The 23,628-nt window shown below is 47.0% G+C and overlaps 3 protein-coding genes across 3 annotated transcripts in view; 2 read left to right on the top strand and 1 right to left on the bottom strand.

The window, feature by feature from the left end:
• Nucleotides 1–16,984, top strand: part of LOC120415283 (sodium- and chloride-dependent glycine transporter 2-like) — a 31,854-nt gene extending 14,870 nt beyond the window's left edge. Inside the window, exons 5-7 of the mRNA XM_039576753.2 lie at nucleotides 16,367–16,576; nucleotides 16,649–16,822; nucleotides 16,881–16,984. Coding sequence (XP_039432687.1) covers nucleotides 16,367–16,576; nucleotides 16,649–16,822; nucleotides 16,881–16,976 — 480 coding nt within the window. The 3' untranslated portion in view covers nucleotides 16,977–16,984. The remainder of the gene's footprint in view (nucleotides 1–16,366; nucleotides 16,577–16,648; nucleotides 16,823–16,880) is intronic.
• Nucleotides 16,985–17,051: 67 nt separating this feature from the next.
• On the bottom strand, nucleotides 17,052–21,742 carry LOC120415286 (ankyrin repeat, SAM and basic leucine zipper domain-containing protein 1). Its single transcript, XM_039576755.2, has 3 exons — nucleotides 21,520–21,742; nucleotides 17,523–18,478; nucleotides 17,052–17,461 (listed from the first exon to the last, which is right to left on the bottom strand). The coding sequence occupies exons 1-3, from the start codon at nucleotides 21,601–21,603 to the stop codon at nucleotides 17,116–17,118; spliced, it is 1,386 nt and encodes a 461-aa protein (XP_039432689.1). The 5' UTR covers nucleotides 21,604–21,742; the 3' UTR covers nucleotides 17,052–17,115.
• Nucleotides 21,743–21,929: 187 nt separating this feature from the next.
• On the top strand, nucleotides 21,930–23,413 carry LOC120415289 (zinc finger protein 595-like). The gene is made up of 2 exons (XM_039576758.2): nucleotides 21,930–22,429; nucleotides 22,484–23,413. The coding sequence occupies exons 1-2, from the start codon at nucleotides 21,999–22,001 to the stop codon at nucleotides 23,205–23,207; spliced, it is 1,155 nt and encodes a 384-aa protein (XP_039432692.1). The 5' UTR covers nucleotides 21,930–21,998; the 3' UTR covers nucleotides 23,208–23,413.
• Nucleotides 23,414–23,628: the final 215 nt, after the last annotated feature.

Below are 23,628 nucleotides of genomic sequence, written 5' to 3' on the forward strand. Positions count from 1 at the left end.
TTACAAAATTATGTTTTTTTAAAAATATTTTTATTCAGTTTTATTTCACATTTCCGAGCCACTTACAATTTGGAAAACACAAATAAAAAAATCCAAAAACACTCTTGAAGTTGACAATTGTGCCGGCCTTTAGCGCTTTGCCGTCTACTTTGTAATGCACCTGCTAGCTCCCAGCATAAGTACACCTGGACATAGTGGACACGTTCCGAACAGCCAGAGGAGTCAAATCAATTGACCTTGATTTGATTTCCCTGGAGTTAAATCCGCGCTGAGATCCAGCATTCATTGGTGAATTTCTGATTTCCTGTAAACATATTAGAAATTATCTGTTAAAACATTGGTATTAGTGGATGACAATGTAGTTAATACTTACCATGATTTTTGGAACTCTTTTTATTTTTTTCGGTAGAAACACTTTCTTTACAGCAAAATTTTAAAAGAACCTGAGAAATCTCAGACCGTTCTTCTTGCTTGTCGCCATCTTACTTTGTGATTTTTTTCGCCAAAGATGTCTAAAGCCATAACACGTAATTTTAAAGTGAACTCCACTTGAAAATCAAAGGATGAGTCGAATGGGGCAAATCGATGTGCATTTCATTTGAATCTAAAGTGAACATCATGCGAAAAAAGGATGGAAGGTTTTTCGCTAACGATCAGCTGATTTCAAATGATTTCCACATCTATCTGACATGAATAATATGTGTAGGTCAAAGGAAAAGCATGTGAATTTATCGTGTTGATTTTTTGAGACACTCACGTGAAATAACACTTGAGATTACTATGTTGGATTCTTTCAGTGCAAGTGTAATGAAAATCACGTTAGCTTCACGTGTTCCTACACATCATTATTAAGTGAAATTTTTGTCTCTTTTTTTCTCGTCAATCTTAATAAATTGTGTTTACAAAATTATGTTTTTTTTAAAATATTTTTATTCAGTTTTATTTCACATTTCCGAGCCACTTACAATTTGGAAAACACAAATAAAAAAATCCAAAAACACTCTTGAAGTTGACAATTGTGCCGGCCTTTAGCGCTTTGCCGTCTACTTTGTAATGCACCTGCTAGCTCCCAGCATAAGTACACCTGGACATAGTGGACACGTTCCGAACAGCCAGAGGAGTCAAATCAATTGACCTTGATTTGATTTCCCTGGAGTTAAATCCGCGCTGAGATCCAGCATTCATTGGTGAATTTCTGATTTCCTGTAAACATATTAGAAATTATCTGTTAAAACATTGGTATTAGTGGATGACAATGTAGTTAATACTTACCATGATTTTTGGAACTCTTTTTATTTTTTTCGGTAGAAACACTTTCTTTACAGCAAAATTTTAAAAGAACCTGAGAAATCTCAGACCGTTCTTCTTGCTTGTCGCCATCTTACTTTGTGATTTTTTTCGCCAAAGATGTCTAAAGCCATAACACGTAATTTTAAAGTGAACTCCACTTGAAAATCAAAGGATGAGTCGAATGGGGCAAATCGATGTGCATTTCATTTGAATCTAAAGTGAACATCATGCGAAAAAAGGATGGAAGGTTTTTCGCTAACGATCAGCTGATTTCAAATGATTTCCACATCTATCTGACATGAATAATATGTGTAGGTCAAAGGAAAAGCATGTGAATTTATCGTGTTGATTTTTTGAGACACTCACGTGAAATAACACTTGAGATTACTATGTTGGATTCTTTCAGTGCAAGTGTAATGAAAATCACGTTAGCTTCACGTGTTCCTACACATCATTATTAAGTGAAATTTTTGTCTCTTTTTTTCTCGTCAATCTTAATAAATTGTGTTTACAAAATTATGTTTTTTTTAAAATATTTTTATTCAGTTTTATTTCACATTTCCGAGCCACTTACAATTTGGAAAACACAAATAAAAAAATCCAAAAACACTCTTGAAGTTGACAATTGTGCCGGCCTTTAGCGCTTTGCCGTCTACTTTGTAATGCACCTGCTAGCTCCCAGCATAAGTACACCTGGACATAGTGGACACGTTCCGAACAGCCAGAGGAGTCAAATCAATTGACCTTGATTTGATTTCCCTGGAGTTAAATCCGCGCTGAGATCCAGCATTCATTGGTGAATTTCTGATTTCCTGTAAACATATTAGAAATTATCTGTTAAAACATTGGTATTAGTGGATGACAATGTAGTTAATACTTACCATGATTTTTGGAACTCTTTTTATTTTTTTCGGTAGAAACACTTTCTTTACAGCAAAATTTTAAAAGAACCTGAGAAATCTCAGACCGTTCTTCTTGCTTGTCGCCATCTTACTTTGTGATTTTTTTCGCCAAAGATGTCTAAAGCCATAACACGTAATTTTAAAGTGAACTCCACTTGAAAATCAAAGGATGAGTCGAATGGGGCAAATCGATGTGCATTTCATTTGAATCTAAAGTGAACATCATGCGAAAAAAGGATGGAAGGTTTTTCGCTAACGATCAGCTGATTTCAAATGATTTCCACATCTATCTGACATGAATAATATGTGTAGGTCAAAGGAAAAGCATGTGAATTTATCGTGTTGATTTTTTGAGACACTCACGTGAAATAACACTTGAGATTACTATGTTGGATTCTTTCAGTGTACTCCGTCGCTCGACGACACTCACACACTACCATGCTCAGCGAAGAGCCACTCTCACAAAATGCCAGCGCGGCAGTCTTTTTGTCTTAACGCCCTCAGTTTGCCATCAATTTGATTTTTTCTTGGTGGAAGTTTCTTTGAATGGTGTCTATAATGTTATGAAATCAAAATAAATGCACAATTTAATTGATAACATTGATTTTAGGCAACCCAAATTAATGAGTATAACGCAGCGCATCAGAGAAAAAATGTTTTCAGTTAAGAGTGATCGGAGACGATCGGCCTGTCTGAACCGTTCGGAGACTAAGCCGATCAGAGAGAGAGAGAAGAGTAGAAAAGAGAGTGTTCGGGAGCGAATGGTGATAGAGTGACAAACGGTAGAAATTCATCAGGGCAGTATAGATGAATCCAGTTTGAAATGGCCGCTAGGTGGCCAATGGTGTTAGAAATGACAGCTTCCATGTATTTGAATATGGGAGCTCAGGAAAACTCAATTTTTAAGCAATAAAATGATTATTTATGATAAAAGTATTGATTGATTAGGTGCACAAAATGTGTCTAGAATATTATAAAAATAAAAACTGTTCGAAAAATTTGCAATCGAGATAAGTACACCATTCGATTCAGCAGGAATTTTGGGCACCAAAAATATATAGTTTTCATATGTTAAGTATTTTATTTTAAAAGAAAATTAACAAAAAGTATGAAAATCCAGACATTTAGTATGGGAGCTGTCAAATCTCTCACCATCAAAAAGCAGCGTTGAGCTTTCGCTGAATTTGTCTATCGCGTCGCCTGCTATTTGTGCTCGCGAATGGAGTGGTTGATTTTGAGCAATCAGGACCCTTTTTTTTTTTTTTTTTCATAAAATTATTTTTATTAGGTCCTTTTCGGTACTGGGACCTGGTTAGGACCGAGTCGGCTTTTGTAATTACATTTGACTTAATAATTACAGAGGATCTTGTGTGTAAATGTTAGTGGGAGGGGAGCCGATTACCCGCGGCCTACTCGGGGTTAGTAGGGAAGGGATTGATGTTAAAGACAAGGCGTGGGAAGGGAAGGGGGATTGTGTAGGGGTCTTGGTTGGCTCTGCTGGCCTTTGCGTTTTGTCCTCAGCCACAACTCGGTGTCCAGCTGCTGGGGCGTTCTTGCTTTGCTTCCGGTGCAACCAGAAACGACGGCTTTGTGTGAAGGCGAGTTATACTAACTGAAGGAAAACTAACTGAAGGAAAACTAACTGGAAGAAAAACTAAATAGATATATTGGAATCTAAGAGGAACTGATAGATTGGATAGAGAACATCAAGGTCTAGTTGAGATAACGCGTCTCGCATCGGAATTTCTGGTGGTCTTCCTCGGGCCCTGAGGGTAACTTTCAACTTAATTCTGTGAGCCTGGTGATCTGGACACGCCCATACGAGATGGTCGATGTCCTGATAACCCTGCCCACAGTCGCATAAGTTCGTATCACTCATGTTGATACGGTACAGATGAGCCTTGGACAAGTAATGGTTCGACATAAGGCGGGACATCGTTCTGATGAATCCACGCGTCAAGTCCATTCCCTTGAACCAGGCTTTTCTTTGCACCTTAGGTTGTATGGAATACATCCAACGTCCTTTGGTGTCGTCGTCCCATTGATTTTGCCAATCCAGAAGCGCACGCTGCCTCGGAAAACCGTAGCATTCTTGTAGGCTGATTGGCCTTTCAAAAATGTCTCCACTCTCAGCACCCTTCTTGGCGAGCAAGTCCGCTTTCTCATTACCCGGAATCGAGCAATGAGCGCGGACCCATACCACCGTGATGCTGAAGGACTGAGCCGCCAGGTTGTTTAAAGTCTTGCGTATTTCCGTGAGGAAAAACGCAGACTCCCTGGTCGGCTTCAGAGACCGGATAGCCTCAACAGAGCTAAAGCTATCGGTGAAGATGAAGTAGTGGTCAGGTGGCATGGTCTCGATGATTCGCAGTGCGCAGTAAACCGCGGCTAACTCTGCGACGTAAACCGAACTCGGGTCCTTCAGCTTAAAGAACAGCTGATGAGATTCATGATGAACACCGAAGCCCGTACAGCCGTCGAGCTTGGAGCCATCGGTGAAGAATCTGTTGTTTGGAGGAACATGGCTGTACTTTGATGCGAAGATCGACGGTACAACTCCCCGCAGAAGATGGTTTGGGATACCGCGAGTATCGGCTTTCATGGACGTGTCGAAGCCAATCAGGGTGCTGCTGGTTAACGGAGGCGTGCGCTGTACCGTTGTGCTCGGGCTCCATTCCCACGATGACATAAAGTCATAATATAAAAGCATGCGCCGAGACTCAACGTGAAGGTTCAGCAACGTTTCAAAATTGTCAATTACCAGTTTATTCCTGTAATCACACCGGATCAGGAACCGGTAAGACAGTTCGTAGTAACGAGTTCGCAGAGGCAACACTCCCGCCAAGACCTCGAGGGTCATGTTGTGAGTTGAGTGCATGCATCCCAAGACAATGCGAAGACATCGGTACTGTATCCGCTGGAGAACCAACAAGCGTGTTTTCGCAGCTGTTTGGAAGCAGAAACTGCCATATTCCAGCACCGAGAGTATCGTTGTCTTGTACAGTCGAAGCAGGTCAGAAGGATGAGCACCCCACCGGTTGCCAGAGACGCTGCGCAGAAAATTAGTTCTTTGCATGCACTTTTGCTTCAGGTAGTTAATGTGCTTCCCCCATGTTCCCTTCTGATCAAAGATGGTACCCATGTACATGAAGTGGTCCGACTGCTCGATAGTCTTTCCCGACAGAGAAAGATTGAGCTGCGGCGGTTCATGCTTCCCCGTAAAAACGACCAGCTCCGTCTTCTCCGGAGAGAATTCAATACCCTTTCCAACTGCCCAATGGGCCAAGTTGTTCAGGGTATCTTGCAAGGGTTCTAGCAGATCGACTTCCTTCTTGGCAGCGATTGAAACCACTGCGTCATCTGCGTACTGTATAAGGGTGCAGTCTCCGGTCAAGCAATCATCGATGTCGCTGACGTAGAAGTTATACATGGATGGACTAAGGCGTGAGCCTTGTGCCAAACCCATGTAACTTATCCGGGTGATTGCCAGATCACCTTGCACAAAGTGCATGTGTTTTTCTGACAACAGGTTGATGAGGAAGTTGCACATCGTCGGATTGAGACCGCTCCGCCGCAGCTTTACTCCCAACACCTCGATGGAGACTGAATCGAATGCACCCTTGATGTCTAAGAAGACAGAAGCCATTTGCTGTTTCTTACCACGGGCTATGTCGATCCCTGTGGCCAGCAAGGCTAGACAGTCGCTTGTTCCCTTGCCTCTCCGGAAGCCATACTGCGTGTCAGACAGCAAGTGCTCTCGTTCCATCCATGGTTCGAGGCGGTCGAGGATCATCTTCTCCAGCAACTTGCGTAGACACGACAGCAAGCTGATTGGACGATACGAGTTGTGGTCGGACGCCGGCTTACCGGGCTTTTGAATGGCAACCACCCGGACCTGTCGCCATTCGTGTGGAATTACGTTCTGCTCCACCAACGTGTTGAACAGTTTCAACAGACGCTGCTTGGCGACGTCCGGAAGATTCTTCAGCAAGCTGAACTTGATCTTATCCGGACCAGGAGCAGTATTGTTGCCCGTCAATAGTGCTATGGAGAGCTCTACCATCGAGAAGGGAGGATTAGCATCGCTCCCATCAACAACGTCGAATGATGGTTGTGTCGGCACCGAGTCCGGGCACACCTTCTTGGCGAAATCCAATATCCACTTGTCCGATTTTTCCACACTCTCGTTCGGAACGGAACCTCTACGCATGGCCCTCGCAACGCGCCACAGAGTGCTCATGGACGTATCTGCTGGTAGTCCTTCAACGAACTCCCGCCAGTACATTCGCTTCTTCCGCTTCAGAGTATTACTGTACCTGCGATCAAGAGCTCTGTACTTTTGGAAGTTCGCTCGGATTCCACACTTGCAGAAGTCCACATAAGCTTCAGACCTGGCCGCCGAGAGATCCGTACACTCCTTGTCCCACCAGGGAAGTGGAGGGCGCGTTCGGATGTACGGTCCCGGGACGGGTTTCGTCTGAGCTTGTATAGCACTGTCATAGATCAAATTAGCCAGAAACGCATATTCTTCAAGCGGTGCCAACCCTGCTCGCAACTCAACTCCAATGGAGACTGCCTCCGCGTACTGTTTCCAGTCGATATTTCGCGTCAGATCGTAAGGCATCTCCACCGTTGTCGATTGCTGTGGGCCATGGCTAACCAGAATAGCGATCGGCAAATGATCACTGCCACGAGGATCTTGAAGCACGTTCCAGTCACAAAGAACTGCCAGACTGTTAGAACAGAGCGACAAGTCGATGGCACTCGCCTTCGTACCGGACGTGGTTGGCGTTGGTGGAGTTGCAATCCGCGTAACTTGCTTGTCCCTGTTTAGGAGGGTCATCTGGAAGTCGTCGCACAGTTCATGAATCAGATATGCTTGAGGGTCTGTCTTGTGACTTCCCCACTCGGTGCTGTGAAGATTAAAGTCACCCAGAACCAGTCGCGGTGCCTGCAACAGCTCAAGCATACCCCACAACTTTTGTCGAGTTAACGACACCTGTGGGGGAACGTAGACGGACACAATGCAAATGTCCAGTCCTCTGATCCTGGCCTGTACTGCGACTGCTTCGATTCCTCCTAGCTTCGGGAGCGTGACCTTTCTAAAAGTGTGGCATTTCCTGACCCCAATCAGTACGCCTCCACCTCTATTTGGTCCTGCCCTGCTCTCTGTGATGATGTTGTACCCCCGGAAAGCTGGCGTCTCATCTCCGATAAGAAACGTTTCGCTCAACGCAAACACATCACAGTCCCGTTCGAATGCGAATTGTTGAAAATCGTTTAACTTGGGGGTTAAACTTCTACAATTCCATTGTAGAAAGGAGATGCCGTTTTTCGTTTTTGGTGTATTACCCATCAAAGGAAATGAACGACAAGAGGGGCATCGTGGTAGCAAGCTGTTTCCCGATGTGTCTAGCGAGAGGCTCAAACCGCTTTATGATTAAACGAGTCGGTTCACTCACAAAAGAGCACAGCCATTCCACGATTGTGGAAAAAGGAAGGACTCCTTTGAAGGCATCGGTAATCGGATTCGGTTGAGGAACCGGATTTAGGGGGATCTTTGGCAGCTTGGGAACGGGCTTCAGCGGCTTGAGAGGAATCGGTGCCGGCTTTGGTGTCGGCTTCGGAGCGGGCTTGGGCTTACCCGACGGACCGAAAGGAAAATCCTCCTCGAAGTTCAACGAGTCACTTTCCTTACCCTTGCCGCCAGCGGCTTTTCTGGACTTGGAAGCCTTGTTGCGCTTCGGGTTTGGCCCGGAAGAGTCACTTTCCTCGTCTCTCTGGAAGAGGACCTCCACATCGGAATCTTCGTCCCCCGAATCTTCGTCCGCCAAAGGAGCGAAGCGATTGGGGTGGGTCACCTGACTAAGGATTTCCGCGAAGGACTTCTTAGAGCGTTCCCTCAAGGATCGCTTCATCTTGTCCTCGCGCTCCTTGTACTTTGGGCACTGCCGAGTTTTGTGCGGTTCCCCGCCACAAAGCAGGCATTTTTCAGCCTGCTTTTGGCATTCCACGTCCTTGTGGGGGCCGGCGCACTTTGAGCACTTGCTCTTGTTGCTGCAGTAGGTCTTGGTGTGTCCCAACTGCTGGCAGTTTTCGCAGCTCATCACTCGCGGAACGTACAATCGAACTGGAAGCCGAAGCTTGTACAACTCAATGTAGTCCGGAAGAGCTGACCCGGCAAAAGTCACCCGGAACGAGGCAGAAGGAATGAACTTCTTCTGGCCACCCTCGGTGGTGACGTTGCCCAGTTGCCGGCACTCGAGTACCTCCACAGCTGGAAGTTTAGGGTTCTTGAAGCGTCCCACCGCCCTTGAGAGGTCGACAAGCGACAGACTGTCATCGGTCACCACGCCGTCGATTTCGACTTTGTGGGCCGGAATCCAAACACGGTACTCAATGCAGAACCGCAGATCAGTTACGATCTGATTAGCTTGCACCGCGGAGTTCACGATCACGCGGAGCTTGCTCTTGTTCAGCTTGGTACATTCGACCACCCCAGGATAGTGCTTCTGCAAATCCTTGGTGATCTGTACAAAGTTTAGCGGCTTCTGTTTGGGCCGGAAGAAGACCACCCATTCCGTTTGCGATCCCTCTTGATACTGACGAGGACGAGGAATCGGTTTGTGAGAATGAGGATTCAGGGGCGGGGGGGGATTTGGATCCGGATTCGGCACCGGTGTTTTTGGAGGAACTGGATCTGGATTGGGAGGAATCGGTTCTGGAGTCAAGGGAGGAATCGGGTCTGGAGTCAAGGGAGGAATCGGGTCTGGAGTCAAGGGAGGAATTGGTGGTTGAGGGGGAACCGGATTCGGATCTGATTTAGGACGCTTTCGCTTCTTCGTCTTAGACCCGTCCGAGGATCCCCCTTTACCGCCAGCATCCTTATCCTTCAGGAAGAGGTCCCTGTTGGTAGTGTTTGAAGGAACTCCCGAAACAGAGTCCTCCATTACCACGTCCTCGTCACCCTCAAGGGTTGAATCGGAGTCGAATTCCTCATGGTCCGACTCGGTCGGATCCATGTTTGCGAAGAAACGCGATAAACTAAACGAAAATGAAAATTATGAAACTAATCGCAAAAGTAAAGGAGAAAAGAAAAAAAAAAACTAACCAAAAAAAAAAACTATGAGAAAAAAAAAAAAACTAAATGCAAACAAAAAACTCGCCTTTCGCACTCACCGCCGAACTGGCCGCACTGGCTGCCGCCCGCAGCGGGATGCGCGGGAAGCTCGTTTGCGCGCGCTTGTTGTTGTTGTTGTGCTGCCTGCTGCCAGCCACGTAAACAACGGGGTTGTCTCCGACCTGGCCTGGCCGAAAACTGGTCCGCCGACCGCAGTCGACTCTCCGGGGCCGATTCCACCGACCAACGATCGTCTCTCGCCTCAGCTGCCTCCGCGGCCGCTGCTGCTCACTCCTCCTGCTGCTGCTGCTCGGATGCAGGAACTCGTTCCTCTTCCGCTGCTGCACCGCCGCCGTGTCCACGACGACCAGATTGTGGCCTCTCTGACCACCGGAACGGGCTTGTCCGCTCGCACACGCCTCGGAATCGCCGTGAAAAACGCGCCAAACACACCGCGAAAAAACACGACCACCCGCTGAGACTTCTGCCGAAGCAATGAATCAGGACCCTTTTTTTTTTTTTTTTTCATAAAATTATTTTTATTAGGTCCTTTTCGGTACTGGGACCTGGTTAGGACCGAGTCGGCTTTTGTAATTACATTTGACTTAATAATTACAGAGGATCTTGTGTGTAAATGTTAGTGGGAGGGGAGCCGATTACCCGCGGCCTACTCGGGGTTAGTAGGGAAGGGATTGATGTTAAAGACAAGGCGTGGGAAGGGAAGGGGGATTGTGTAGGGGTCTTGGTTGGCTCTGCTGGCCTTTGCGTTTTGTCCTCAGCCGCAACTCGGTGTCCAGCTGCTGGGGCGTTCTTGCTTTGCTTCCGGTGCAACCAGAAACGACGGCTTTGTACGAAGGCGAGTTATACTAACAGAAGGAAAACTAACTGAAGAGAAACTAACTGGAAGAAAAACTAAATAGATATATTGGAATCTAAGAGGAACTGATAGATAGGATAGAGAACATCAAGGTCTAGCTGAGATAGCGCGTCTCGCATCGGAATTTCTGGTGGTCTTCCTCGGGCCCTGAGGTTAACTTTCAACTTAATTCTGTGAGCCTGGTGATCTGGACACGCCCATACGAGATGGTCGATGTCCTGATAACCCTGCCCACAGTCGCATAAGTTCGTATCACTCATGTTGATACGGTACAGATGAGCCTTGGACGAGTAATGGTTCGACATAAGGCGGGACATCGTTCTGATGAATCCACGCGTCAAGTCCATTCCCTTGAACCAGGCTTTTCTTTGCACCTTAGGTCGTATGGAATACATCCAACGTCCTTTGGTGTCGTCGTCCCATTGATTTTGCCAATCCAGAAGCGCACGCTGCCTCGGAAAACCGTAGCATTCTTGTAGGCTAATTGGCCTTTCAAAAATGTTTCCACTCTCAGCACCCTTCTTGGCGAGCAAGTCCGCTTTCTCATTACCCGGAATCGAGCAATGAGCGCGGACCCATACCACCGTGATGCTGAAGGACTGAGCCGCCAGGTTGTTTAAAGTCTTGCGTATTTCCGTGAGGAAAAACGTAGACTCCCTGGTCGGCTTCAGAGTCCGGATAGCCTCAACAGAGCTAAAGCTATCGGTGAAGATGAAGTAGTGGTCAGGTGGCATGGTCTCGATGATTCGCAGTGCGCAGTAAACCGCGGCTAACTCTGCGACATAAACCGAACTCGGGTCCTTCAGCTTAAAGAACAGCTGATAAGATTCATGATAAACACCGAAGCCCGTACAGCCGTCGAGCTTGGAGCCATCGGTGAAGAATCTGTTGTTTGGAGGAACATGGTTGTACTTTGATGCGAAGATCGACGGTACAACTCCCCGCAGAAGATGGTTTGGGATACCGCGAGTATCGGCTTTCATGGACGTGTCGAAGCCAATCAGGGTGCTGCTGGTTAACGGAGGCGTGCGCTGTACCGTTGTGCTCGGGCTCCACTCCCACGATGACATAAAGTCATAATATAGAAGCATGCGCCGAGACTCAACGTGAAGGTTCAGCAACGTTTCAAAGTTGTCAATTACCAGTTTATTCCTGTAATCACACCGGATCAGGAACCGGTAAGACAGTTCGTAGTAACGAGTTCGCAGAGGCAACACTCCCGCCAAGACCTCGAGGGTCATGTTGTGAGTTGAGTGCATGCATCCCAAGACAATGCGAAGACTTCGGTACTGTATCCGCTGGAGAACCAACAAGCGTGATTTCGCAGCTGACTGGAAGCAGAAACTGCCATATTCCAGCACCGAGAGTATCGTTGTCTTGTACAGTCGAAGCAGGTCAGAAGGATGAGCACCCCACCGGTTGCCAGAGACGCTGCGCAGAAAATTAGTTCTTTGCAGGCACTTTTGCTTCAGGTAGTTAATGTGCTTCCCCCATGTTCCCTTCTGATCAAAGATGGTACCCATGTACATGAAGTGGTCCGACTGCTCGATAGTCTTTCCCGAGAGAGAAAGATTGAGCTGCGGCGGTTCATGCTTCCCCGTAAAAACGACCAGTTCCGTCTTCTCCGGAGAGAATTCAATACCCTTTCCAACTGCCCAATGGGCCAAGTTGTTCAGGGTATCTTGCAAGGGTTCTAGCAGATCGACTTCCTTCTTGGCAGCGATTGAAACCACTGCGTCATCTGCGTACTGTATAAGGGTGCAGTCTCCGGTCAAGCAATCATCGATATCGCTGACGTAGAAGTTATACATGGATGGACTAAGGCGTGAGCCTTGTGCCAAACCCATGTAACTTATCCGGGTGATTGCCAGATCACCTTGCACAAAGTGCATGTGTTTTTCTGACAACAGGTTGATGAGGAAGTTGCACATCGTCGGATTGAGACCGCTCCGCCGCAGCTTTACTCCCAACACATCGATGGAGACTGAATCGAATGCACCCTTGATGTCTAGGAAGACAGAAGCCATTTGCTGTTTTTTACCACGGGCTATGTCGATCCCTGTGGCCAGCAAGGCTAGACAGTCGCTTGTTCCCTTGCCTCTCCGGAAGCCATACTGCGTGTCTGACAGCAAGTGCTCTCGTTCCATCCATGGTTCGAGGCGGTCGAGGATCATCTTCTCCAGCAACTTGCGTAGACACGACAGCAAGCTGATTGGACGATACGAGTTGTGGTCGGATGCCGGCTTACCGGGCTTTTGAATGGCAACCACCCGGACCTGTCGCCATTCGTGTGGAATTATGTTCTGCTCCACGAACTTGTTGAACAGATTCAACAGACGCTGCTTGGCGACGTCCGGAAGATTTTTCAGCAAGCTGAACTTGATCTTGTCCGGACCAGGAGCAGTGTTGTTGCCCGTCAATAGTGCTATGGAGAGCTCTACCATCGAGAAGGGAGGATTAGAATCGCTCCCATCAACAACGTCGAATGATGGTTGTGTCGGCACCGAGTCCGGGCACACCTTCTTGGCGAAATCCAATATCCACTTGTCCGATTTTTCCACACTCTCGTTCGGAACGGAACCTCTACGCATGGCCCTCGCAACGCGCCACAGAGTGCTCATGGACGTATCTGCTGGTAATCCTTCAACGAACTCCCGCCAGTACATTCGCTTCTTCCGCTTCAGAGTATTACTGTACCTGCGATCAAGAGCTCTGTACTTTTGGAAGTTCGCTCGGATTCCACACTTGCAGAAGTCCACATAAGCTTCAGACCTGGCCGCCGAGAGATCCGTACACTCCTTGTCCCACCAGGGAAGTGGAGGGCGCGTTCGGATGTACGGTCCCGGGACGGGTTTCGTCTGAGCTTGTATAGCACTGTCATAGATCAAATTAGCCAGAAACGCATATTCTTCAAGCGGTGCCAACCCTGCTCGCAACTCAACTCCAATGGAGACTGCCTCCGCGTACTGTTTCCAGTCGATATTTCGCGTCAGATCGTAAGGCATCTCCACCGTTGTCGATTGCTGTGGGCCATGGCTAACCAGAATAGCGATCGGCAAATGATCACTGCCACGAGGATCTTGAAGCACGTTCCAGTCACAGAGAACTGCCAGACTGTTGGAACAGAGCGACAAGTCGATGGCACTCGCCTTCGTACCGGACGTAGTTGGCGTTGGTGGTGTTGCAATCCGCGTAACTTGCTTGTCCCTGTTTAGGAGGGTCATCTGGAAGTCGTCGCACAGTTCGTGAATCAGATATGCTTGAGGGTCTGTCTTGTGACTTCCCCACTCGGTGCTGTGAAGATTAAAGTCACCCAGAACCAGTCGCGGTGCCTGCAACAGCTCAAGCATACCCCACAACTTTTGTCGAGTTAACGACACCTGTGGGGGAACATAGACGGACACAATGCAAATGTCCAGTCCTCTGATCCTGGCCTGTACTGCGACTGCTTCGATTCCTCCTAGATTCGGGAGCGTGACCTTTCTAAAAGTGTGGCATTTCCTGACCCCAATCAGTACGCCTCCACCTCTATTTGGCCCTGCCCTGCTCTCTGTGATGATGTTGTACCCCCGGAAAGCTGGCGTCTCATCTCCGATAAGAAACGTTTCGCTCAGCGCAAACACATCACAGTCTCGTTCGAATGCGAATTGTTGAAAATCGTTTAACTTGGGGGTTAAACTTCTGCAATTCCATTGTAGAAAGGAGATGCCGTTTTTCGTTTTTGGTGTATTACCCATCAAAGGAAATGAACGACAAGAGGGGCGTCGTGCTAGCAAGCTGTTTCCCGATGTGTCTAGCGAGAGGCTCAAACCGCTTTATGATTAAACGCGTCGGTTCACTCACAAAAGAGCACAGCCATTCCACGATTGTGGAAAAAGGAAGGACTCCTTTGAAGGCATCGGTGATCGGATTCGGTTGAGGAACCGTTTTTAGGGGGATCTTTGGCAGCTTGGGAACGGGCTTCAGCGGCTTGAGAGGAATCGGTGCCGGCTTCGGTGTCGGCTTCGGTGCCGGCTTCGGAGCGGGCTTACCCGACGGACCGAAAGGAAAATCCTCCTCGAAGTTCAACGAGTCACTTTCCTTACCCTTGCCGCCAGCGGCTTTCCTGGACTTGGAAGCCTTGTTGCGCTTCGGGTTTGGTCCGGAAGAGTCACTTTCCTCGTCTCTCTGGAAGAGGACCTCCACATCGGAATCTTCGTCCCCCGAATCTTCGTCCGCCAAAGGAGCGAAGCGATTGGGGTGGGTCACCTGACTAAGGATTTCCGCGAAGGACTTCTTGGAGCGTTCCCTCAAGGATCGCTTCATCTTGTCCTCGCGCTCCTTGTACTTTGGGCACTGTCGAGTTTTGTGCGGTTCCCCGCCACAAAGCAGGCATTTTTCAGCCTGCTTTTGGCAATCCACGTCCTTGTGGGGGCCGGCGCACTTTGAGCACTTGCTCTTGTTGCTGCAGTAGGTCTTGGTGTGTCCCAACTGCTGGCAGTTTTCGCAGCTCATCACTCGCGGAACGTACAATCGAACTGGAAGCCGAAGCTTGTACAGCTCAATGTAGTCCGGCAGAGCTGACCCTGCAAAAGTCACCCGGAACGAGGCAGAAGGAATGAACTTCTTCTGGCCACCCTCGGTGGTGACGTTGCCCAGTTGCCGGCACTCGAGTACCTCCACAGCTGGAAGTTTAGGGTTCTTGAAGCGTCCCACCGCCCTTGAGAGGTCGACAAGCGACAGACTGTCATCGGTCACCACGCCGTCGATCTCGACTTTGTGGGCCGGAATCCAAACACGGTACTCAATGCTGAACCGCAGATCAGTTACGATCTGATTAGCTTGCACCGCGGAGTTCACGATCACGCGGAGCTTGCTCTTGTTCAGCTTGGTACATTCGACCACCCCAGGATAGTGCTTCTGCAAATCCTTGGTGATCTGTACAAAGTTTAACGGCTTCTGTTTGGGCCGGAAGAAGACCACCCATTCCGTTTGCGATCCCTCTTGATACTGACGAGGACGAGGAATCGGTTTTTGGGAATGAGGATTCAGGAGCGGTGGGGGATTTGGATCCGGATTCGGCACCGGTGTTTTAGGAGGAATTGGATCTGGATTGGGAGAAGGAATTGGGTTTGGAGTCAAGGGGGGAATCGGGTCTGGAGTCAAGGGAGGAATCGGTGGTTGAGGGGGAACCGGATTCGGATCTGATTTAGGACGCTTTCGCTTCTTCCTCTTAGACCCGTCCGTGGATCCCCCTTTACCGTCAGCATCCTTATCCTTCAGGAAGTGGTCCCTGTTGGTGGTGTTTGAAGGAACTCCCGAGACAGAGTCCTTCATTTCCACGTCCTCGTCACCATCAATGGATGAATCGAAATCAGATTCCTCGTGTTCCGACTCGGTCGGATCCATGATTGAGGAAAAAACGGAAGAAAACTAATCAAACCAAAAATAAGACTAAAATAACGCAGAAGAAATGAGAAAAAAAAATCTAACAGGAAAAAAAAAAACTATGAGAAAAAAAAAAAAAAACTAAAAGCAAACAAAAAACTCGCCTTTCGCACTCACCGCCGAACTGGCCGCACTGGCTGCCGCCCGCAGCGGGATGCGCGGGAAGCTCGTTTGCGCGCGCTTGTTGTTGTTGTGCTGCCTGCTGCCAGCCACGTAAACAACGGGGTTGTCTCCGACCTGGCCTGGCCGAAAACTGGTCCGCCGACCGCAGTCGACTCTCCGGGGCCGATTCCACCGACCAACGACCGTCTCTCGCCTCAGCTGCCTCCGCGGCCGCTGCTGCTCACTCCTCCTGCTGCTGCTGCTCGGATGCAGGAACTCGTTCCTCTTCCGCTGCTGCACCGCCGCCGTGTCCACGACGACCAGATTGTGGCCTCTCTGACCACCGGAACGGGCTTGTCCGCTCGCACACGCCTCGGAATCGCCGTGAAAAACGCGCCAAACACACCGCGAAAAAACACGACTAACCGCTGAGACTTCTGCCGGAGCAATCAAATCAGGACCCTTGTTTCCATTGATTCAAACTCCTAAGCTAAGTGAAATTTTCTAAGTTAAGTGATTGTAGATAGGCCATTAGTCGAGTACAGATGCAAAAAGGGCTTTGTTTATTAATGGCTCTTACGTCTTTTTGAAAACAACGTGAGGCCGACAACATGTTGATATTTCCCCGTTCTCAAAACTCTTTTTCAGAGTGGCATGTACTGGTTCCAGCTCGTCGACAAGTACGCCGCCAATTGGTCTGTGCTGCTGATCGCCACCATCGAATGTGTCCTGGTTGCGTGGGTTTACGGCTCGGAGCGATTCATCCAAAATATTGAGGAGATGATTGGTCGACGCTCCAAGTGCTTCGTCGTCTTTTGGACCATTCTCTGGAAGGTGGTTACGCCGGCAACTCTGTTGGTATGTTTTTTTTTTTTGGTTTAATTTTTAGATTACAAATCAAGTTTGGTTATGGATGTTCTTTTTTTTCAGTTTATCCTTTGCTTCAACTGGATTCAGTATAAACCGGTCTCGTACGGGAAGTACGCTTACCCCGAATGGGCGGACATTGTCGGTTGGATTATTGGACTGCTGCCAATGGGGGTGGTGGTCCTGACGGCAATCTACAAACTCATTGCAGATATCAGCGAAAAGTCTCTGGTGGAGGTTTGTAATTCAATGGTGGTGATTTAAGGCGTTTATTTGTACTTCAAATTTATTTCAGAAAATTATCTCACTTGTTCGACCAACTGACGAATGGAGGGCAGCAAAAGTGGCACTTTATCATTTGGAATATGATGAACCGGTTACAGAGCTTTGAATTATAATTTGTTAGTTCCTTTTGCTTAATTACATTTATGGAAAGTTTCACAAAACAATAAAAAAGGGCTTCTAGTCATTCTAGTTCTTTATAAGATAACATCGATAGAGGATATAAATCATCGTTTTCAAATTTAACCTCAATTCTTGAGCCGCCTGTAAACCATAAACGAAACAACTCCCGAAAGCAGCGAAAACTTAACCATCTTCACCAACCATCGGCCTTTGAGTTGCGCCTCCCGCTTCCCATCAATGTGCATCACAGGCCGGGGCGCGGTCAGCGCGTGAATTCGTTTGATCTCCTCGCTGAACTCATCCACGGCTTGCCGCAGTTCGGCGGCTTTCCGCAGACAGTCCCGGATTTGGGGCGTGAGTTTGTCCTTGATCTCCGCCGGGGGCATCATTTTGGCTACGAACACCAGCGAAGCTTGCATTACGGTCACCTGTTTTAGGTGGGTGCAAACCGTTTCGAGCAGGTCGAAGGAACTGGAAAGGGGAAACTGTAGTTAGTAATCATTTTAGTTGATGAAAGAGGGGAGAAACTTACTCGAGTTGCCGGTCCTTGCTGAACTTGCACATACTCCGCTTGCTCCAGGCGCGTCGATGGAACTTTAGCAGTCCGTACAGAATCTTCTTCCGCTCAAAGGGTAACGTAAACCCAAGCTCCTTCAACTGGTCGTCGTCCAGCGTGAGAAACCGCGCCAGATCAATGTTCTCCTTGGCGAACCGCTCCAAATGTTGCTCGCTGTACATCCCGTACAACAACAAGCCGATCTCCGGATAGTATCCGGGTCGGTCCACTTCACTTTCCCCCTGCGCAATGTCCTGATAGCGGGCGTAGCTCATGTACTTGAACGGAATGTTAAAGTGATTCTCGACCGGAAACAGCGCCACAATATCCGCGTAGCCCTCGAACTCGGCCTCCTGCCTGGGCGTGAACCCGCGACGGTTGATAATATCCGTTGCACTACCCGCCTTCAACAGCATCTCCACAATCTCCACGTTCTTCGAGTTAACCCCGTGAAACAACGCCGTCAACCCATCGTTATCCGTTGCCTCCAGCGAAGCTTGGTCAACCAGCAGCCGTACGACCTCCGTATGTCCTCGCGTGGCCGCAAACATGAGCGGCGTCTTCCCCTGCCGATCCTTACAGTTTATAACCGCACCAAACTCCAGCAGCAATTTCACAGTCTCCAGCACGCGTTCCTCATCCACCATCGAGTCACACGCAACCATCAGAGCCGTCTTCAGGTCCCAAGTTTCGTTCACGTCAATCCGGCGCACCTCCAGCAGGTAGCTCACAATCTCCGGCCGGGCCTCGCTGGACGCCACCAGCAGCGATGGCCACCCGGTGCGCAGACAGGCCAACTCCAGCGTACGGTCCAGTTCGAGGAGGCGTTGCACCTCCACCAGATTACCCTCCAGGATGGCCCGGTACAGCGCGTCATGGTGGTCCTCTCGGGCCGGTTGGGCGAGCCAGTGGGTGTTCGGGACAGGTTTGCGCTGATGAAGTAAGAATGAGGAAATATGTTTTAAAGGTTTTTATAGCGATCCTTGAGTGACACTCATCTGCATTTTTTAATTCTGTACAGAATTATGTTTTTCGAGATCCAAACATCTTATTTAAAATCGTCAAAAAGTCATATTTGACCAAATCCTGCTTTCTTGGTCTTAAATGAAAGTTTATTATATTTTTTAGCAGATTAGCCAGAGACCGAACTACTTCTGTTGATTGCTAGCAATAGAATGATTTTTATTTTGGATTGTCGTCCCTTTTTCCCCAGACTCCCCTGCGTTCTAAATCTGCAAAAACGACTCAAAACAACAAATTTAATTGTTTTTTTTTTTTGTTTTAAGTTCAACATTAAATATTCATTGAAGAAATATTTACAGTTATCAGGAAAACCCAAATGTTCACAAAAAACTAGATGGGATTGCTATGCTCAATAGAATTCGCAATTCGCAATTTTCAGTGTAAGAACGGGCCTTGACCGATCTTATGCACTAGGTTCCCGACGAACACGCACTGCCCTTACACCTACATCTCACCCTTGCTCTGAGTCAGTACGAGCAGCACGCTAGAACACGCTTTGAGTTTTCGTGCCAGGCATGCACACCTTCTTTTCCGGTTACGCATTTTAACTCGGCCGTTGAGAAATAAGAGAATCAAATGAATAAAATCGAAATCAAATGGAGGATAGTAGAGGTGGGCAAAAAAAGAGCGAACCGCTCAAAGAGCCGGTTCACTGAAAAGAGCGAACGAACCATGGCTCACAAAAAAAGAACCGCGGTTCTTTCTCAAATTCCGGTCTTTTGAAAGAACCGGCTCAAGATGGAATGATTTTTGTTATAAATATAAGTTATTGAATTTCCAAAAAAATGTAGTATTAAATTTGTTTTGGAAACTTCACAATGCAATTTCAAAACTTTCAATGCTTATCAAAATTAATCCCAAAAGTAAATGATTTTCTAAACAAAATGAAGTAAACTTTTCATTGTACAACTAATTGTACATTAAAGTAATACCGGAATACAAATTTGAGCATTTCGAATAGCATAATTTGTCAAACATTACCAAAAATCTACTGAATATTTGAGAAATTTCGGAAAAAATAATCATTTTGTCCGAGTAAACTTTAGCGTTTATAGACCTTATCTATTAAATTAGAATGTAGAGAAAAGTTCACATAATATTTTCTCCAAATAAAATATCAGCATTAGTCTTTCAGAAATAAACGCAATTTTTAAAATCAATATCAATTTTTCCATCATCCTAGATTTCAGTATGGATGCCATTCAATTACTCGAATGTTTAGTTTTGAGTAGAAATCTTGATATAGAGACCACCAAAACCTATGGTTTTCAAGGGCATTTTTTCGCTTTTTAAGATTTATTTATTTTATTCATAAAATATGGCCGTTACAAACATTTTTTAAAGTTTATGTCACCCCTCCCCTTCAAAATCGGTCCAAAACATCAGGGGGCAAAACAATATTTTTTTTTCAAAACACTTCCAAATTTTAACGGAAATAGAAGTCTTATCAACTGAAAAAATTAAAAATTTTGGGATCGATCAAAAATATTTTGAATTTTTGTGAAATTCCGTTTGCACAGTAATACAAAAAGTTTTTTTTTCGGCTTGAAAAACGATTCATCAATACTCCGATATTTTGAAATCTGATGATTGCAATGCAACTGGGGATGTGTAAAATGCATTTTAAAACTCTTTTTTCATTGAAATGTTTATACCATGGCTTGTTATTTTTTTGCTATTTTGGCCAGAGTTGAGGGACATAATAAACTTCAAAAAATGTTTGGTACGGCCTAATTTATAAAAGCCCAATATGAAATAACTTATAAAATCACACGATTCTTGAAAAACCCATTTAATCCAAATTTTAAAAAAGAGCGAAAGAACCGTTCAAAAAAGAGCGGCTCTTTTTAAAGAGCGAACGAAAATGAGCGGCTCCCAAAAAAGAACGGTTTTGCCCACCTCTAGAGGATAGTAAACAGAAGCCGCGTTAGAAAATCAGTGAAACAAAATAAACAGAAGATAGGTGGTAGCTGAGAATGAAGAGAAGAGAAACCCCGTTGTGCGATGTTTCAAGTACATCCACAGCAGTTGACTCAACATACTGTGAATCAAAACAATACCGTCTACAATCACAAATTACTTCCCTTTCCCACATTGACGCGCCCCTTTCTTCTAGCCGTCTCTACTCTGACCCTCGCTGATCAAAGGTTTACGAGTCGTTTCCACAGGCCACCAGCTAGGTTACACCTTGTCATCATGATGACTAAACCAAGCCAACGTGGAGGTAAGAAAATAGGACACTTGCAAGGAACCAGAGCCATGCTGTTTTGTCCAAACAGAACTACGGATGTCCGGGATGTCCCTCGCCTGGGTGTTGTCAACCGACGAGTATCATCAGTATCATGCACCCTTGGCCTGCATATTTCTCGAGGTTCTGTTGAAGACAAAATATTTGGTCCGTGGTGGCGCGTGCGCCAGTGAAACCCGCTTGGTAGGGCCCCACGAACCTTCTTGCATGGGGTGACAGCTAACGGAAGAGGATGGAGCATACGACACCATCTATCCATACCTCCGGTAGATTCTGCTTCTCCCAGATCTTGGGTCGCCGAGGTTCGTGACGATAAAGTACGCCGTCGACTTTCCAGTCTTCCGGACGTAGAAGCAAAGATCAGCCTGGCCTGGCCGAATTCCATTTTAGCGGACGATCTAGGTGTTTTCAAACATCTAGAGACCGACCTGGAAAACCGGTTTCGGTCACTGTGGCTACCGGAAATATGCTACAACCGTTAAATGACATTTTTGAGATCCCAACTTTGCCGACAATAGTTAAAACTTATTTCGAACAATTAACTAATATACCAAAACTATCCAATTAGTAATGTTAACAGATTTCAGTAATATTATCAATTTTATATTAGAAACTATTGTACGAGAAAGGTTTGTAGCTTAAGATTCAGTAAGAGTTTGTTTTGAGACTTGTTAGTTTGGATCCAAATATTTAATAACATACTTCAGATTTGTCGCGACCATAGCAGAAGTCATATTCCGAGTCGGAATACGAATCCGAATCGGAATATCCAGCCGGCCGGAACATTTCTTATCCAGCAGCACGCACTATTTATACGTATTCACGGCAATGCACTTTTAATAACTTTATAATCGACACGTTTTTCGACAGAAATTACGCCGCCAAACGTGATCCATCGCCATCGGCAAAAAACAACCGGCAAACATCAGCATGTAAACAAAAACAAAACGCGCAACCTTGACAATGACAGTTAAGTCGAGACACAAACCCATGCACGTTTGCCGGCTTCGAGGTTGGAACGGGTGGAAAGTGGAACGAAGTTTGGCGATTCAGTCAGTTGTTTCGAGTGAACGTGTATGTTTTGGAAATTAAATTTACAAAACGTATAACTTGAAATAAACGTGTTCAAATTGTTGATAACTTTTGCGCGATCCGTTTCGCGATTCTGAAACTCGGTCAGAATGACCGCTACCCGGGCCGCGGACCTGTGCCGCGTTTGTGCCAACCCGCCGGACGGTACGTCAATGTGCGCACTGTTTGACGACGCGGACAATCCCCGGGCTCTGGCCTTCATCCTTGCGAGGGTGAGCGACCTCCCGATAATGACCGTGGACGCCGGGATGCCGCGGAGCTGCTGCTCCGAATGTAGGCGAAAGTTGGAGGAAGTCGAGGAGCTGCGGAAGTTGTGCCAGGAAGCGGATGTGAAGTTGAGGAAGATGGTGCAAGATGAGCCGGTTGAGGACATGGATTCCAAGGAGGATATTGTGAAACAGGAGACGAGCTCCCTGTCTGAGGAGGAAGAGTGCGATTTTGAACCGTTTGAAAACAGCGACTCAGACTATGTGGAGGAGAAACCTAAGAAGAGGAAATATGTAAAGAGAACCACGGACGAGTAAGAAAACTTTGAACACGTTGGAATTATCTCTAAAAATATAATTAATTTCAGCTCAAATTCGTCGAAGAAAACTAAAAAGCACAAAAAGGAAAAGAGAACATACCAATGCGCCACCTGCGGTCACTTCTCCTCCACCGCCGGAAGTTTAAAAGAGCACGAAATCACACATCGAACGCACTACCGGCCCCACCACTGCGACAAATGTCCAAAAACATTCGCGCGGCACACTTCGTTCCGACGACACCTACAAACCCACGAACCAAAGACCCACTCGTTCCGCTGTGAAGAATGTGACAAATCCTTCAGCTCCGACCGAGCCCGCAAGGAGCACTTCCAGGCCGTGCACAAAAAGGAACGCCCATTCAAGTGTAAACTCTGCCCCAAATCGTACCCCCGCGGATCGACGCTCTGGGCGCACGTGCAGGACTTCCACCACAACCGGAAGCCGTTCAAATGCGACACGTGCGCGCGCGGATTCTCCTCCAACTACATTCTCACCCGCCACAAACTAACCCACGAGGGTAAGAAGCTGTACCAGTGTCCGCACTGCGACAAAAAGTACGAATCGAACAACTACCTCAAGCAGCACTTTGCCGAGCGACACCCGGAAACGATGCCGAACGTGGCGCGGTGCGCGTACTGTGGCATGGGATACTACGCCGACGGGCACTACCGGAAGCACGTGTCGCACAAGCACCCGGAACGGTTGGAAGAGCTGATGGAGCTGTTGAAGAGAAAGAAACAAGAAGAAGTGGGCGGTTCTGGTGCCGTTTAGAAAAGATGGCGTTTTATTTGCTATTTGTGAAAATGTCCCTCGTCTTGGATGCGCGAATACCTTTCTAGACAACTTACAATCCCACGTTGACAAGCTTTTAAGACTACTTTCAACCCACCCAAGAGCACGTTTGAGGACTCTTGCTGCGGCTCTACATGGCCATGATGTGTGGACGCTAATATAAAGCGACCGGGCACATGAATTTCTTATTGTACCAAAACTACAAACATGCTGATATCGTCAAGGACGGCAAGAATCGGGCGCCTTGGACATCTTCGACGTTGCGTCGCTAAATCTGTTGCTGATAAAGTAAAGTAAGTACGCTACCAAATTCTACCTATTCATACTTGCCATCTGTCGGTGAATACGCGCAACACACGAAAACTGTCAACTTAGGGTCCGGCTGATTTAGACTGAATGT

Source organism: Culex pipiens, chromosome 2 (assembly GCF_016801865.2).
Source record: "Culex pipiens pallens isolate TS chromosome 2, TS_CPP_V2, whole genome shotgun sequence".
NCBI classification, from domain to species: Eukaryota; Metazoa; Arthropoda; class Insecta; order Diptera; family Culicidae; genus Culex; species Culex pipiens.